At 36.6% G+C, this 16,522-nt stretch overlaps 1 protein-coding gene across 1 annotated transcript in view; it reads left to right on the forward strand.

Annotated features, from left to right (window-relative positions):
• Positions 1-16,231, forward strand: part of KIF4A (kinesin family member 4A) — a 31,532-nt gene extending 15,301 nt beyond the window's left edge. The window contains exon 8 of the mRNA XM_008580341.1: positions 16,106-16,231. Coding sequence (XP_008578563.1) covers positions 16,106-16,230 — 125 coding nt within the window. The 3' untranslated portion in view covers position 16,231. The remainder of the gene's footprint in view (positions 1-16,105) is intronic.
• The last annotated feature ends 291 nt before the right edge of the window (positions 16,232-16,522 follow it).

Below are 16,522 nucleotides of genomic sequence, written 5' to 3' on the forward strand. Positions count from 1 at the left end.
AGGTTCTGTTTTTTGTTTTTTGTCTTTTTCGTGACCGGTAAGGGGATCGCAACCCTTGGTATGGTGTTCCCCGCGCCTCGCTCAGCCAGTGAGCGGGAACCGGTCTGTATGTGGGATCCGAACCCTCGGGCGGGAGTGCTGCCATGCTTCCCAAGTGGCGCACTTATCCAGTGCGCCACCGGGCCGGCCGTCATTTTTTAATTTTGTTAATCTTTCATTCATGTTCTGTGTGTGTTTCTTCCTATATGTTTTTTCTTTTATTTTTGAATATATAAAGTTGGCTACTTTTGAAGTAATAGCTTTTTTCTTCTTTTTCAACTTTATTGAGGTATAATTGACCCAAAAAAATTGTATGTATTCAAGGTAGACAATATGATGTTTTGTGTGGTGTAAGGGCTAGGGTCTGGAGCTCACAGACCTCTCAAGCCCGTTTACAAACCCTTCACACACAGGTCTATGGGCTAGGTAACCGGCAAAAAGATCCTTGGAGCCTTGGTTGAAGAAGGAATAGTCTTTATTCATCACACACACATCTAAGAGATAAGCAGACAACAAGAAACTCAGAAACTCAACTGCTACCAGCAAGGTCCAAAGTAAAACTGAAACTGAGCAGCAGCCAGCAGAGTAAATATGCTCTATTGTTAGATGCCAGCTCTCTGCAACCAGCCTGCTTCACAGACTGCAGAACATACACAAGCAATTATCTAGAAAGATACATGGGTGCACATGCACACTAACTCCACCCACACACAACTTGTTTACAAGAAATGTGCTATTCGACCCCCCAGCCAGACCTGAGCTGAGGGAGCCTGACTAAATTATTCTATTTTCCCCACACTTTGATATATGTATACATTGTGAAATGATTACCACGATCAAGCTAATTGGCATATCCATCACCTCACATAGTTACCTTTTTAAAAATATTCACTCAGATTCTCAACAAATAGCTGTTGAATAAAACAATGAAAAAATAGATAAAAATATTCTTTCTTGAAGTAAAATTTGTGTACAATAAAATGCACGTATTTTAAGTGCTCGGTTTGTTAATTTTTGATAGTTGTGTACACTCATGTATCTACCACCTAAAACACAATATAAAACATTTCCACTCCCCCAGAAAGTTCCTTTGCCCTCCTTTCCAGTCAGTCCACCCTTTATTCTATCCCAGGCAACCACTTTCTGACTTCTGTTACTTTTGCATGTTCTTAGACTTCATGAGAATGGGTTCATATAATGGTTTTTGTGTGTGTGTGCCTAGCTTCTTTTTGTTCAACATAATGTTTTTTGCAATTTGTTCATGTTCTTGTTAGTGATTTGTTCTTTTGTATTGCTAAGTAGTATTCCATTCTATGATTATACCACTGTTTGTTTTTCTATTCTCCTGTTGATGGAAATTTGGGCTATTTCCAGTTTTTAGCTATGGTGAATAAGGGTACCCTGAACATTCTTGTACAGATCTTTTTGTGAACATATGTTTTCATTTCTCTTGGGTAAATACCTAGTAATGGAAGGGGGTAAAGGTATGCTTAACTTTAAAGTGCCTAATTGTGCTTTAACATGGTTTGTACCATTTTACAACTCAGCAGTGTATGAGAGTTTCAGTTTTCCACATCTTCATAAAAAAGACGTCTTAGAAATTCTAGTGGGTGTCAGATGGTATCTCATCATGGTTTTAATTTGCATTTTCAAGAGGATAAATGTTGAGACCCTTTTCATGTACTTACTGGCTATTCATATATCTTTTTTTTAAAGTATCTTTTCAAGTGTCTTGCCCATTTTTAAAAATTGAATTGTTCATCTTTTTATTAACAATTTGTAGGAGTTCTTTACATGTTTTGGATTCAAGTGTCAGATGTATATATTACAAGTATTTTTTTTCCAGTCTGTAGCTTGTATATCTTTTTAATGGTGTCTTTTAATGAGCAAAAATTTTAATTTTGATCAAGTCCAGTTTATCATGTTTTTTTCTTTAATGTTTAGTTCTTTTGGTGTCCTATCCAGGAAGTCTCTGCCTACCCCAAAGTTATGAAGATATTTTCCTCTGTTTCCTACTTGAAGCTTTATAGTTTTAGCTTTTTTCCATTAGTTCTACAATCTGTCTTGGATCAGTTTTTAGTTATTAAGTGAAATAGGGGTTGGAGATCATTTTCCCCCACATGGATATCCAATTATTACAACATGATATGTTAAAAAGAAGTTCCTTTGCCCACTCAATTGGCTTAGTGTCTTGGTGTATTGAAATGACCATATATGTGTGGAGTCTGTTTCTAGACTTGATTCTGCCTTATTATTCAATTTGTTTATTCTTAGACTTTTTAATAAGTCTGGTTTATAGTATGTTTTAATATCTGGGAGGGCAATTTCCCCCTCACTTTTATCAGAATTGTTTTGATTATTTTCTCTTCAGGTGAATTTTATTTATTCACTTATTTAAATTGTTTTTTGCTGGGTTTTTTTGGCAGTTGGCCAGTACAGGGATCCAAACACTTGACTGTGGTGTTATCAGCACCACACTCTAACCAAGCGGGCTAACTGGCTGGCCCCAGATGAATTTTAGAATCAAACTGTCAAGTGCTATGAAGTCTTTTGGAGATTTTTATTGAAAACTGAATTCAATTAATAGATTAAGAAGAATTGAGCCTTCTCATCTAGGACAATGATCTTTCTGTATTTATTAAAGTCTTTTATGTCTTTCAGTAAGGTTTTTAGTTTTCTTAATATAATTCTTACACCACATACCTTGTTAAACTTATCCCAGAATATTATAGTTTTTGTTGCTATTTTGAATATCTTTTTCTGTTTTCTATTCCTGTCTAGGAAAAGTATTACTTTTAAAACTTTAATCTTATATCTAAATACCTTGCTGAATTGCTTTCTTAGTTTCTCATGTCAGTTGAGTTTTAGGGATTTTCTAAGTGGGCATTCACATTATTTTCAAGTAGACACTTTGGCCTTTTCCTTTCCAACATTTATACCTCATTTCTTATCTTTTTTCAAGTATAGTGTTGAATAGTATCAGTGATAGCAGACATACTTACCTTTTTTTTTTTTTACTCTAACCAGAAAGTTGCTTGTGCTTCACCTTTAACTATCTACATTTCTGGCAGGTACCCTTTATCACATTAAGAAACTGGTCTGCTATTCTTATTTTGCAAAGAATTACATATTTTTAAAATAAGAAATGAGTGTTAATTTTATTGTTGAGTAGTATTCCGTTGTGTATATATACCACATTTTCCTTATCCAGTCATCTGTCCATGGACATTTAGGTTGGTTCCAGCTCTTAGCTACTATAAATAGAACTGCAATAAACGTGGGAGTGCAGGTATCTCTTCAACATAACGATTTCCATTCCTTTGGTACATACCCAGCAGTGAGATTGTTAGATTGTATGGCAGTTCTATCTGTAGTTGTTTGAGGAACCTCCATACTATTTTCCATAAAATGGCTGCACTAATTCACAATCCCACCAACAGTGTAGGAGGGTTCCCCTTTCTCCACATCCTCACTAGCATTTGTTATTCTCTGTCTTTTTGATAATAGCCAGTGTAGCTGGGGCGAGATGATATCTCAATGTAGCTTTGATTTGCATTTCCCAGATGCTTAGTGAGTTAAGCATTTTCTCTTGTGTCTGTTAGCCATTTGTATATCTTCCTTTGAGAAATGTCTATTTTACTCCTTTGCCTATTTTTTAATCAGGTTACTGGTTTTTATGCTACTCTGCCATAAAAAAGAATGAAATTCTGCCATTCGCAACAACATGGATGAACATAAATAAAATTATGTTAAGTGAAATAAAACAGGCACAGAAAAAAATACCACATGTCCTCACTCATAAGTGGGAGCTAAATAAATAAACAAAAAAGCAAAAAAAGAAAGATACAACAATCACAATAAGTCATTGAACTTTCAAAAGGAGAGGACAGAACTAAGGCCACCAGAGGTGGGAAAGGGGGAGGGAAAGAGGTGTTAGTGGGAAATTGGTAAAGGGCTACAAAAATGATTACATTGTGTAATGTTGAATATACTAATTATCCTGATTTGTATGTCACATTGCACACAGGTAGTGCTATTCAACACTGTACCCTACAGATATGTACAATTTATTATATTTCAATAAAACAAAATTTATCAATTGGGAATTAATGATGGTATAGTTTTTCCTCTTTTAACCTATTGATAGAGTGAGTTATAAAAATAAATTTTCTATCATTTCCCAAATTGACCATGATAAATTATTCTTTCTATACACTGCTGGATTTAATGTATTAGTTTTTGGTTTATGAGTTTTATAAATCTGTTTCTATGAGAAAGTGGCCTATAACTTTCTTTGTATGTATGCTCTCCTCATTCAGTTTTGGTTTGAAGGTTTAGCCAACTATATAAAATGAATTGGGAAGCTTTCAATTTTTTTTTTTTCTATGCACTGGTACAGTTTATATAACATAGGAATTATCTTTGAAAGTTTCTTGATTTGATTTTGTATATGTTGAGCCAATTTTGGTAATTTCTTTTTTTAGAAAATTATTCATTTTGTCTAGATTTTAAAATTTATTGACATGATATTACAAGTAGATTTACTTTACATTTTTAATCTCCTCTCTATATATCTGTAATTAAGTTTCTACTTTCATTTCTGTTGTTTATATATTGTCTCTATTTTTTTTTCTATCACCTTTGACAGATTTGTTGATTAACTCTACTTTTGTTTTCTTTTTATTTTTTTACTCTCTATTAATGACTAGGTTAAAAACTAGGCTGTTTTATTTTGTTTTATTTTATGTTCTTTCTATTGCTTCTTTTCTTTTTTTTTTTTTTTTTTTTTTGTCTTTTTTCCGTGTCCGGCAACGGATCGCAACCCTCAGTGTCGCCCCCGCACCGGACCGGGACCGGCAACGGGATCGCAACCCTCAGCGCCGCTCCCGCCCCTCGCTCAGCCAGTGAGCGGGAACCGGTCTATATGTGGGATCCGAACCCTCGGCGGGAGCGCCGCCGCACTTCCCAAGCGGTGCACTAACGCAGTGCGCCACCGGGCCGGCCCTCTATTGCTTCTTGAGTTGAAATCTGAGTTCACTTCTTTTTTTTTCTTTTTTTGTATATTTCAAGCATATACAAAAGAGGTCAGGATGGTATAATGAATCCCCCACATACCTGTCATTCAGCTTAAAAATGACTAATTTATGACCAGTCTTGTTTCATCTATATCCTATCCACTTTCTCTCTCTGATATTATTTTGAGACAAATCCCAGATACATTGTTTTATTTGTTTCAGTTTGTATCTGTAAAAAATAAGAAGTCTTTTAAAAATATAATCATCTAAAAATTAAAAGTAATGCCTTAACATAATCAAGTATCTAGTCATATAGGGGAATCTGAACCCTTGACCTTGGTATTATGTCATAGATTTTATTTTTTTGGATCAGGATTCAAACAAGGTCGACACATTGTTATTGCTTTATAAGTCTTTTAAGTCTCTTTTAATCTACAGGTACCTCCTCCACCTCTCCTTACCCCTCAAGTCCCTGCAATTTATTTATTGAAGAAATCAGATTGTCTTGTGGAATTTCCCATAGTATGAATTTCACTGATTGCATACCCACATAGTTTAACATGTTTCTCTTTCCTCTGTATTTCCTACAAACTGATAGTTAGGTCTATAGACTTAATCACATTCAGGATGAATTTTTTATCCTTTTATTTGCACATACCGTTTGTCTCTCCTCTGGTGGTGTAGCTCATTTATTTTTAATTGTCCTTGTCTAAAATTATATATTTAAAGCTATACATTTCCTTTAACTACCACTTACATGTAATCTTATAATTTTGAGAAGTAGTGCTCTCACTATTTATTTCTAAATAGGACAATATTTTCTTTTTCATTTTTTCTCTAACCTAAGAGTTATGTAGAAGGTGTTTCTGTATTTCCTTTTGTTGTTAATTTTTAATTTATTGCATTATGATCAACAAATGTGTGTGATTTCTGTTTCTTGAAATTTGGCTTCATACTTGTTTGGTCTTTATCAATATTCTTTGTGTATTTTTTAAAAGTATATTTTCTGTTGTTAATTATTCAGATCTTCATGTCCTTTCCTGTTATTTACTTAATGTTATTTTTTTACAATATGACCAAGGATTTGTCAATTTTTTCTTATATGTCATTGTTTATGCGCTATACAGTTTGAAGCTGTGTTGCTAGTTGCATAAAGAATGATGACATATACAAGGGTACTTCAAAAAGTTCATTTAATTCTATTTTTGCACAAGCTTTTTGAAGTATCCTCGTATCTTTTTAGAGGATTATATCTATTTTTTCTGATTAGTATTCCTTCACTTTCTCTTTGTTAGCCCTTACCTGGTATGTCTTTTTCCATCCCTTATCTTGTTGAAACTATGTAGATTGATTTCATTCATTCATTCATTCATTTATACCAAATCTGATGTTCTCTTTTAACAGGGAGTTTTATCCTGTATATGTTTATCTGTGTGTTTGGACTTATTCCTGCCACATCATTGGCTATTGGCCCACTGGACTGCTCTTGCTCTGGTACCACAGCCAATTATTGTGACGATTGTCCCAGGGCTCTTTACAGTTTTTGAATTCACTACCTTTAAGTCTGCAGTACTCCTGGAGTTGGTGCTACCTTTTTACAGCAGTACTCTCCTGTATATTTTTTCTTATTTAGTCTGATTCATCTGCTTTCAATCTTGGATTTTGCAGTTTCTGATCCACCAGTGATGGATTCACACGTGGTTGATGGTTTTCCCACTTGGAAGCATCTTCAAAGACTTTTAGGGGCTCTTAAAGGGATTTTATTCAATTGCATTAGAGGGTTTTATGTACACTTTCTGGGTAGCCCATCTTAGCTTCAGAGCTTCAGTTTTCTCATTTGTAAAATAGGACTTGAATATATATCCCCATAGAGTTGTAGCAATTAAGTGAACTCATATTTGTAAAACACATAGCACAATTCCTGGTAAATAGTAGCCTCTTCATTATTATTAATTCCCTCTTCTATGTTTTCATTTGCTGTCAATGGTGGTGAATGAGGAATATAGGGGCCATGCCAATATTTATATACAATGTGAGCTGAATTAAGACGCCCTAGGAGCTGGCTTGGGTGCTTGTCGACATTTGAGGTAGATTTCAGGGGTGGAAGAGGCTTTTAGGGGTGTAGCTTATACCAGTGGAATTAAGTTTTCTTTAGCTACCAAACTGCCGTTCTCAAAGGCAAATCCCCCTCTGTTAGATGGACTTATTTTCCATCTATTGAGAGCTAGGAAAGTTGCTAGCCCATCTAGAATATTTTCAGAGGGTGGATACAGTCCATCAGAATATTGTTACATGTTGCACTACTGTGGCTGGGGAAAAGGAGCTGTCAGATTTGATTTGTGAGGCAAAGAAGTTTATGACAAAATCATGATTGAGTGTCCTAGATCAAGTGGAAGGTACCAAGAGCGGAAGGGAAGCCAGTGAAAGAAAAGGAAATAGATATATAGGAAGCAGACAGCAGAAGGGAAAATAATGAGTTTGATTTGGGACATGTCGGGTTTGGAGTGCATATTAGGAAAGTCCAAGAGGAGATGGGAAATTTAGGACAAGAGCTTAGAAGCAACATCTGGGCTGGAGATAAATACTTGGAATCTATTTGTAGGAGAGTTGTAGGGAGAAAGACTAAATAATGGGAGAGCCAACACTAAATATTAGTGAGGAACACTTATATTTAAGGGTCAAGGGTAAAGGAGTCAATTAAAGAGGTTGAAGAGACACAGGCAGATAGTAGTATGTAGAAAATCAAGGTAAGAGTTTCTATAAAGAAGGGATTATCACCTGTGTTAAATGCTTCAGCCTTACTACGTAGCATGAGGACTGAGAAGAGGCAAATGTGCTTGTCCGCTGAGGTTTTTGATGATCTTTGCCAGAGCAGTGTCATTTGAGTGGTAAGGATTAGGGCAGGGGTGAATCAGACCGAGGGGTGAATTTAACTACCGTTCTAAATGTGGTGTTTATCTTTTACATTAATTTATTTATTTTGTATCCTTTAACAATCTGTAGTGATATTTTGCCTGTATCTAAACTTTACATAAGTGGTTTCGTAGTACATGTGTTTTCTGTAACTGATTATTCTCTTTTGCTCAACATTATGTTTGTGAGATTCATCCATCTTGATAATATACCTCTGTTCTAATAGTTCCTATAAACTAGAGTCTTGAGTTTTCTTTGTATAAAATTGTATCAGTGAAATGAAAACTCTCTGCCAATATTTATTCCTATTATTTAATTCTTTTATTTTATGTTTATTAGCAAGGAGAAGGATGTTGAAAGACACACCCTGGGCTTATAAAGTTGTTTTCCTCAGGAAGATCTAGTTTCTGATTTAAATTGGAATGGTTTTAATGTTTTATTATTTGGAATGATAGTTGCTGTTTGTTTTGATAAATCATATTTAATTCTTTTAGTTCCATAAAGTCTTTTTTAAGTGCAAATTGTCTTATTTCCTTCAGTGACTCTAGTTCATTAAAGACCTATTCTAAGTGTTCTGCCTGTTCTTCTCTTTGGCTTCTGGGTTCTATTAGGTGTATTATTATATTCCTTTGTCTGCTCACTGGGTGGGGCTCAAGTCTAATGCTCAGGCACCTGAAGTCATAGCAGCCATGTGAATGGGAAAGGCACAGTGATTTCTGCCCATGAGCCAGCACTGTAGCAGTAGGCATGTTGTCAGTCGGATTGTCAGATCCTTTAGGAGGCATCAAGAAGAGGCCTCTCTGTATTCTTGTTTCCTTGTGCTGTCCTAGCCTCAAGGTAGAGAGGACCCAACCCAACTCTTCAGTTTCTTCTCAGCATTTTCAGATTTAGGGAAATCTGGTGTATTCATATAGGCAATATCTACTTTATCCCTAGGAATTCACAGAGCCCTGCAGTCCAAGCCTCCAGCAGGAACTATGTTCCCATCCTTGTACTTTGGCTCTACTACACCAGATTCCAGGCCCTTGGCCCAAGGCTCTTCTCTGTTCTAGAGATGAAAAATCCTGCATCACCCCTTACTCTGAGGTCTCAGACCTATCCTGCAACCTTACTTTCTTACCTGGCCCCAGGACCTACTTGGCTCAAGAACAGTTGATATTTGAGAATAGAAGAGATCTGGAATATCTTCAACCTACCATTTTCCCAAAATCCATGTATATTTTATTTTATTTTTTTATTTGAATTGCAGAGTATTTTTATTTCTTTTTTTTAATAGGTTATGAATATTCATGGGGTACAGAGCTGACCATCACCACTCATGCCCAAGATGTGATGGCCAGATCAATACTGGCAGCATGCCCATTACCACAAATTGCAATTATACCCTGTGTCCCCCACCCAATTAATCCTCAACTTCTCTCCCCCTCCCCCTTTTCCCCACCCCACTTTGTATCCCTAGGTATGCTGTCTCCCTCTGCAAGTCCAATGTACCACTGTGGTCTTTCTTTCCTTCCTTCTTTCTCTTAGCTCCCACTTATGAGTGAGGACATGCGGTATTTTTCCCTCTGTGCTTTGTTTATTTCACTCAACATGAGTTTCTCCAAGCCCATCCATGTTGTTGCGAATGGCAGAATTCCATTCTTTTTTATGGCAGAGTAGTATTCCATGGTGTATATATACCACAGTTTCCTTATCCAATCATCCATCAATGGACATTTAGGTTGGTTCCATATCTTGGCTATTGTAAACAGAGCTGCAATGAACGTGGGAGTGCAGGTATCCCTTTGATGTGATGATTTCCAAACCTTTGGGTGCATACCCAGAAGTGGGATTGCTAGATCATACGGTAGATCTATCTGTAGTTGTTTGAGAAACCTCCATACTATTTTCCATAATGGTTGTACTAATTTACAGTCCCACCAACAGTGTAAGAGCATTCTCTTCTCTCCATATCCTCACCAGCATTTGTTATTCTCTGTCTTTTTCATTATAGCCAGTCTAACTGGGGTGAGGTGCTATCTCAATGTGGTTTTAATTTGCATTTCCCTGATGATTAGTGATGTTGAGCATTTTTTCATGTACCTGTTGACCATTTGTATGTCTTCCTTTGAAAAATATCTTTTCAGTTCCTTTGCCCATTTTTTAATTAAGTTTTTTGGGTGTTTTACTGTGTAGTTGCTTGAGTTCCTTGTATATTCTGGACATTAATCCCTTGTCAGGTGTATAGTTTACAAAAATTTTCTCTCACTCTGTAGGTTGTTGTTTCACTCTGTTGATTGTTTCCTTTGCTGTGCAGAAGCTTTTTAGTTTGATATAGTCCCATTTCTTTATTTTTTTCTTTTCTTGCTTGTGCTTTTGGGCTCATGATCATAAAGTCTGTGCCAGACCTAGTTCCTGAAGTGCTTCCCCTATATTTTCCCTTAATAGTTTTACAGTTTCAGGTCTTATACTTAAGTCTCTAATCCATTTTGAGTTGATTTTAGTATATGGTGAGAAGTGTATGTCTAATTTCCTTCTTCTATGGATATCCAATTTTCCCAGCACCACTTATTGAAGAGGCAGTCTTTTCCCCAATGTATGTTTTTGTTACCTTTGTCAAATGTCAGATGGCTGTAAGCCTGAGGAGTGATTTCGGGGTTCTCTATTCTGCTCCACTGGTCCAAGTGTCTATTTTTATGCCAGTACCATGCTGTTTTGGTTACTATAGCTTTATAGTATAATTTGAAGTCAGGTAGTGTTATGCCTCCAGCTTTATTTTTATTTTGCTCAGGATTGCTTTGGCTATTCGGGGTTTTTTCTTGTTCCATGTGAATGTTAAGATTGTTTTTTCCATTTCTGTGAAGAATGTCTTGGTATTTTGATGGGGATTGCATTGAATCTGTAGATCGCTTTGGGTAGTATAGACATTTTCACAATGTTAATTCTTCCAATCCAAGAGCATGGAATGTCTTTCCACCATTTTGTGTCTTTTCTTTCAGTAGTGTTTTGTAGTTCTCACTGCAGAGATATTTCACCTTCTTGGTTAAATTGATTCCTAGGTATTTTATTTTTTTCTTGACTGTTGTAAGTGGGCTTACTCTCTTGATTTCTCTTTCTGTTAGTTCATTATTAGAGAATATAAATGTAACTGATTTAGGGGCATTTATTTTGTATACTGCAACGTTACTGAAATTATTTATTAGCTCTAAGAGTTTTTTTTTTTTCCTTTTTTCGTGTCCGGCAACGGATCGCAACCCTCAGTGTCGCGCCCGCACCGGACCGGGACCAGCAACGGGATCGCAACCCTCGGTGCTGTGCCCGCACCTCGCTCAGCCAGTGAGCGGGAACCGGTCTGTATGTGGGATCCGAACCCTCGGCGGGAGCGCCGCCACACTCCCAAGCGGCGCACTGTAGCAGTGCGCCCCTGGGCCTGCTCTAAGAGTTTTTTGATAGAGTGTTTAGGATCATGTCATCTGCAAATAGGGACAGTTATGCTGGCCTTATAGGATGAGTTTGGGAGAATGGCTTCTGTTTCAATGTTTTGGATTGGAATAGTTTGAGGAGAATTGGAATTAATTCCTCTTTGAAGGTTTGATAGAATTAATCAGTAAAACCATCCAGACCCAGGCTTTTCTTTGTTGGAAGACTGCTGATTACCAGTTTAATTTTGTTGCTTGTTATTGGTCTGTTCGGGTGTTCTGTCTCTTCTTGATTCAGTCTGGGTAGTTTGTATGTGTCCAGAAATTTATCCATTTCTTCCAGGTTTTCATATTTGTTGTCATACAGTTGTTTATAGTAGTCTCTAATGATTCTTCTTATTTCTGTGGTGTCAGTTGTAATGTCTCCCTTTTCATTTCTGATTTTTGTTCTTTGGGTCTTCTATTCTTTTTTCATTAACCTAGGTAATGGTTTGTCTATTTTACTTATCTTCTCCAAAAAACCCAACTTTTTGTTTCATTGACCTTTTGTATCATTTTTTGGGTCTCTATTTCATTTAGTTCTGCTCTGATCTTGATTATTTCTTTTCATCTACTACCTTTTGGATTGCATTGTTGTTTTTCTACATCTTTGAGGTGTAGTGTTCAGTCATTTATTTGAAATCTTTCCATTATTTCGACATAAGCATTGTTGCAATAAACTTCCCTCTTAGTACTGCTTTTGTAGTATCCCACAGGTTCTTGTGTAATATATCTTTATTTTCATTAGTTTCAGAAATTTTTTGATTTCCTGTTTAATTTCTTCTTGGACCCGTAGGTCATTCAGAAGCCTATTGTTTATTTTCCATGTATTTGTACAGTTTCCAGGGTTTTGCTTGTTATTAATTTCCAATTTTTTAGTCCGTTGTGGTCTGAAAAGATACTTGGAATGATTTCAGGTTTTTTAAATTTGCTGAGATGAGATTTGTGACCTAGTATGTGGTCTATCCAGGAAAATGTTCCATGTGCTTATGAGAAGAAAGTATATTCTGTAGTTGCTGGGTGAAATATTCTGTTTGTATCTGCCAGGTCCAGTTGGTCTAAGGTGTAGTTTAAATCCTGTATCTCTTTGTTGATTTGTTGCCTGGAAAATATGTCCCATACTGAGATCAGGGTGTTCAGATCACCCACTATTATCATATTAGGGCTTATTTCTTTCTTTAGGTCTAAGAGTGTTTGCTTTATATATCTGGGTGCTGCAGTATTGGGTGCATACATATTTATGATATGTCTTCTAGATGGACAGATTCCTTTATCATTTTATAGTGGCCTTCTTTGTCTCTTTTTATGGTTTTTGGTTTAAAGTCTATTTTATCTGATATAAGAGCAGGTACTCTTGCTCATTTTGGGTTTCCATTTGCATGGTATATCTTTTTCCATCCCTTCACTTTTAATCTGTGTCTTTACAGGTGAGGTGAGTCTGTTGAAGACAGCATATACCTGGGTCTAGCTTTTTAATCCATTGGTTCAGTTTGTGTCTTTTGAATGGGGAATTTAATCCATTCACATTTAAGGTTGTTATTGACAGGTATTGTTTAACTTCTGTCATTTAATTGCTTTTTGTTTAGATGTTTTAAATGTCTTTTTATCATTACATCCCCTTTTATTTCTCTTCTTCAATGTTGGTTGGAAATTTGAGGTGGCATGATTTAGCTTCTTTCTCTTTCTTGTTTGCATTTTTGTTTTAACAGGAGGTTTTGCTCTTGTGTATCCGTGATAGTGATCATCATTATTCAGATTCCAGATGAAGGACTTCCTTAAGAATTTCTTGCAGGGCTGGTCTTGTGGTGGTGAACTCCCTCAATTTTTGTTTGTCTGGGAAATACACTATTTCTCCTTCATTTCTGAAGGAGAGCCTTGCTGGCAATTTTTTTCTTTTAGTATTTTGAATATATCATTCCACTTTCTTCTGTCCTGTAGGGTTTCAGTTGAGAAGTCTGGTGTTAGTCTGATTGAGTTCCCTTATAGGTGACTTAACACTTTTCTCTTGCTGCCTTTAGAATTCTCTCTTTGTCTTTGAGCTTTGCAAATTTGAGTATAATGTGTCTTGGAGAGGATCTTTTTGGATTGAATCTGTTTGGGGACCTTTGAGCTTCCTGGATCTGAAGGTCTGTATCTCTCCCTACACATGGGAAGTTTTCTGTTATTATTTCCTTGCATAGGTTTTCAATGCCTTTTCCTTTTTCCTCCCCTTATGGAATGCCCACAGTTTGGATGTTAGAGCATTTGAGGGTGTCTGCTTTCGCTCAGATTTTCTTAATTATTTTTAATTCTTTTTTCCTTGTTTTTGTCTGCCTGGGTTATTTTGAAAAGACCATCTTCTAGCTCTGAAATTCTTTCTTCTGCTTGCTCTAGCCTGCTCCTCAAGCTCTCTGTTGTGTTTTTTATTTCACTGACTGAATCTTTCATTTCTAGGAGTTCTGTAACACTTCTTTTTAAGGTATTAATCTCTTTATAAATTTCCTCCTTCATATTCTGGATATTTTTTCTTGTTTCATTGGTTCCATAATTGAGTCTTCTCTTATCTCTTCAAGTTTTCTTAAGATCATTGCTCAGAATTCCTTTTCAGACATTTCAAGGGTTCCCTGTTCTATGGGGTCTGGTATTTGAGCATTACTGTATTCCTTCAGTGGTGCCATATCTTCTTGTTTGTTTGTAGTTCTAGTATTTTTTCATTGATGTTTGGTCATCTGGTAGAGGACTTGCTTCTTCTGTTGCTCTAGGGTTGGCTATGAAGATAGGATTTCCATTTCTATTTGCAGGCTCTACTGGTGACTCTTCTTATATCAATGTAGTTGAGTGTGGGACAGATTGCCTATAGAGTGGCCCTGGCTGCTAATGTGGTGGTGAGCTGTCCTTGCGGTGACAGTAGGTGCGGTGGTGTACATAGTGTGCCACCTTGGCTCCTGTTCCAGCAGTGAGTGAGGCTTTCCATGGCTGTAGAGTGAGCCCCTGGTGTTGCGTAGGGCTCAGCTCACCTCTGCACCTGCTGGGGCTTGTGGGTGGTTCCCACTGGGGCTATAGAGTGAGCCTCCGTGTATATTTTTTAAAATAGATGCTACCAAACTCCCATGAAGAGATGACATGAAATTATTCATTTTTCTAACTTTTCTACTAAGAAAAGTTATTATTTCTGTTTTTGTTGTGATTTTAAATATAAGACATATTTAGACCACTCCCAGATAGATTATAAATAGATTACAGATGGATAACAGGTAGGTAATTCAATTAAGTATAATATACATACAGACAAGTACCCAAATAGTAATTATACAGTTCACTGAATGATCACAAAGTGAAATATATCCATGTAAATAGCTTCTAGATGAAGAGACAATATTACAAGCATCTCAGAAGTGTAACTTGTGCCCTCTTCCAGTCACTGTCTTCCCCAAAGGGTAACTGCTATCCGGACTTCGAGGCTTAGATTAGTTCTGAAGTATGCATTCCTTTGTGTCTGACTTCTTTCATTCAGTGTTAGGTTTCCAGAGAAAATATAGGATGCTCAGCTAAATTCAAACTTCAGGTAAATGACAAATCATTTTGCATGGGACATAGTTATATAAAAAATGATTCTTGGGCCGGCCCGGTGGCGCACTGCTACAGTGCGCCGCTTGGGAGCGCGGCGGCGCTCCCGCCGAGGGTTCGGATCCCACATACAGACCGGCCGCTCACTGGCTGAGCGAGGTGCGGGTGCAACACCGAGGGTTGCGATCCCGTTGCCGGTCCCCGTCTGGTATGGGCGCGACACTGAGGGTTGTGATCCGTTGCCAGTCACGAAAAAAGACAAAAAGGAAAAAAAATAAATAAATAAAAATGATTCTTAATTTCTCTAAAATTCAAATATAACTGGATGTCCTGTATTTTTTTTCTTTTGGTAAATCTGGTAACCCTAATTCAACATTATGCTTGTGAGATTCATCTACAGTATTGCATGTAGTTGTAGGTCATTCATTTCCATTACTATATAGTATTCCACTGATGAGTGCACCACAGTTTATCCTTTCTATTGTTGGATGGGCATTTGGGTAATTTCCAGTTTGGGACTATTATGAATAGTGCTGCTATGAATACTCTTGTACAGGTATTTTTGATGAGTATATGTACTCAAATTCCTTCAATCCTGAGTCCTCCTGTAACTGCTACCCTATCTCATTCCCTTTAGAGTCAAGCTCCTCAAAAAAGTTTATGCTGCTTAGCAACACATGTGATTCACTCTTAGTTTCATTTCTTTGGTCAGATATAGCATACATACAGAAAATTACATAAGGCATGTATGTAGTTTAATAAATAAAGTGAACACCCATGTAACTACCACTTATGTTGAACAACAAAGCACTTCAGCACCCATTTGTAGTCCTCTCAGATGATGACCCCTCCATTCCCTCCCTGGGTAACCACTCTCCTGACTTTTGTGATGATGATTCCTTTGCTTTTCTTAATAACAGTGCCACCTTTGTATATATCTCTAAGCAGAATAATTTAGTTTTATCTATTTTTAAACTTTATATAAATGGAGTCATACTGTGTGTAATCTGTTATGTCTTGATCTTCCACTCAACACGGTGTTTGAAGGATTCATCTATGTTGCATATAGCTGTAGCTCATTTCTTTTCTTTTCTGTATAGTAGTATTCCATCGTATGACTAAAACACTATTTATTCTTTCTACTGTTTCTTTCAGTTGTTTCCAGTTTTTGGCCTATTATCAATAATGCCCATATGAACCTTCTTGTTTATGTACCCTTGTGCATATGTGTGAAGAGTTTTCTAGAGTATGTATTTGGAAGTAGAATTGCTGGGTCATAGGGTATGTATACACCAAACTGTCTTCCAAAGTGTTTTTTCCAATATATGAGAGTCTTTGTTGCTCCACATCCCGCAACACTGTTTTGTCAGAATTTTTAATTTTTGCCAATCTGGTAAATGTGGAGCAGTACTTTGTTGTGGTTTAATTTTCATTCCCTCCATGACCAATGGGATTAATCACTTTTTCATATGTTTATTGGTCAGGTATATTTTCTTTTCTGTAAAATGCCTGTTCAGTTCTTGCCCATTCTCCTATTGAGTGTCTATCTTTTTCTTACTGATTTTAAAAAGT

The sequence above is a fragment of the Galeopterus variegatus genome, unplaced genomic scaffold (genome assembly GCF_000696425.1).
Source record: "Galeopterus variegatus unplaced genomic scaffold, G_variegatus-3.0.2 Scaffold2068, whole genome shotgun sequence".
Classification (NCBI taxonomy): Eukaryota; Metazoa; Chordata; class Mammalia; order Dermoptera; family Cynocephalidae; genus Galeopterus; species Galeopterus variegatus.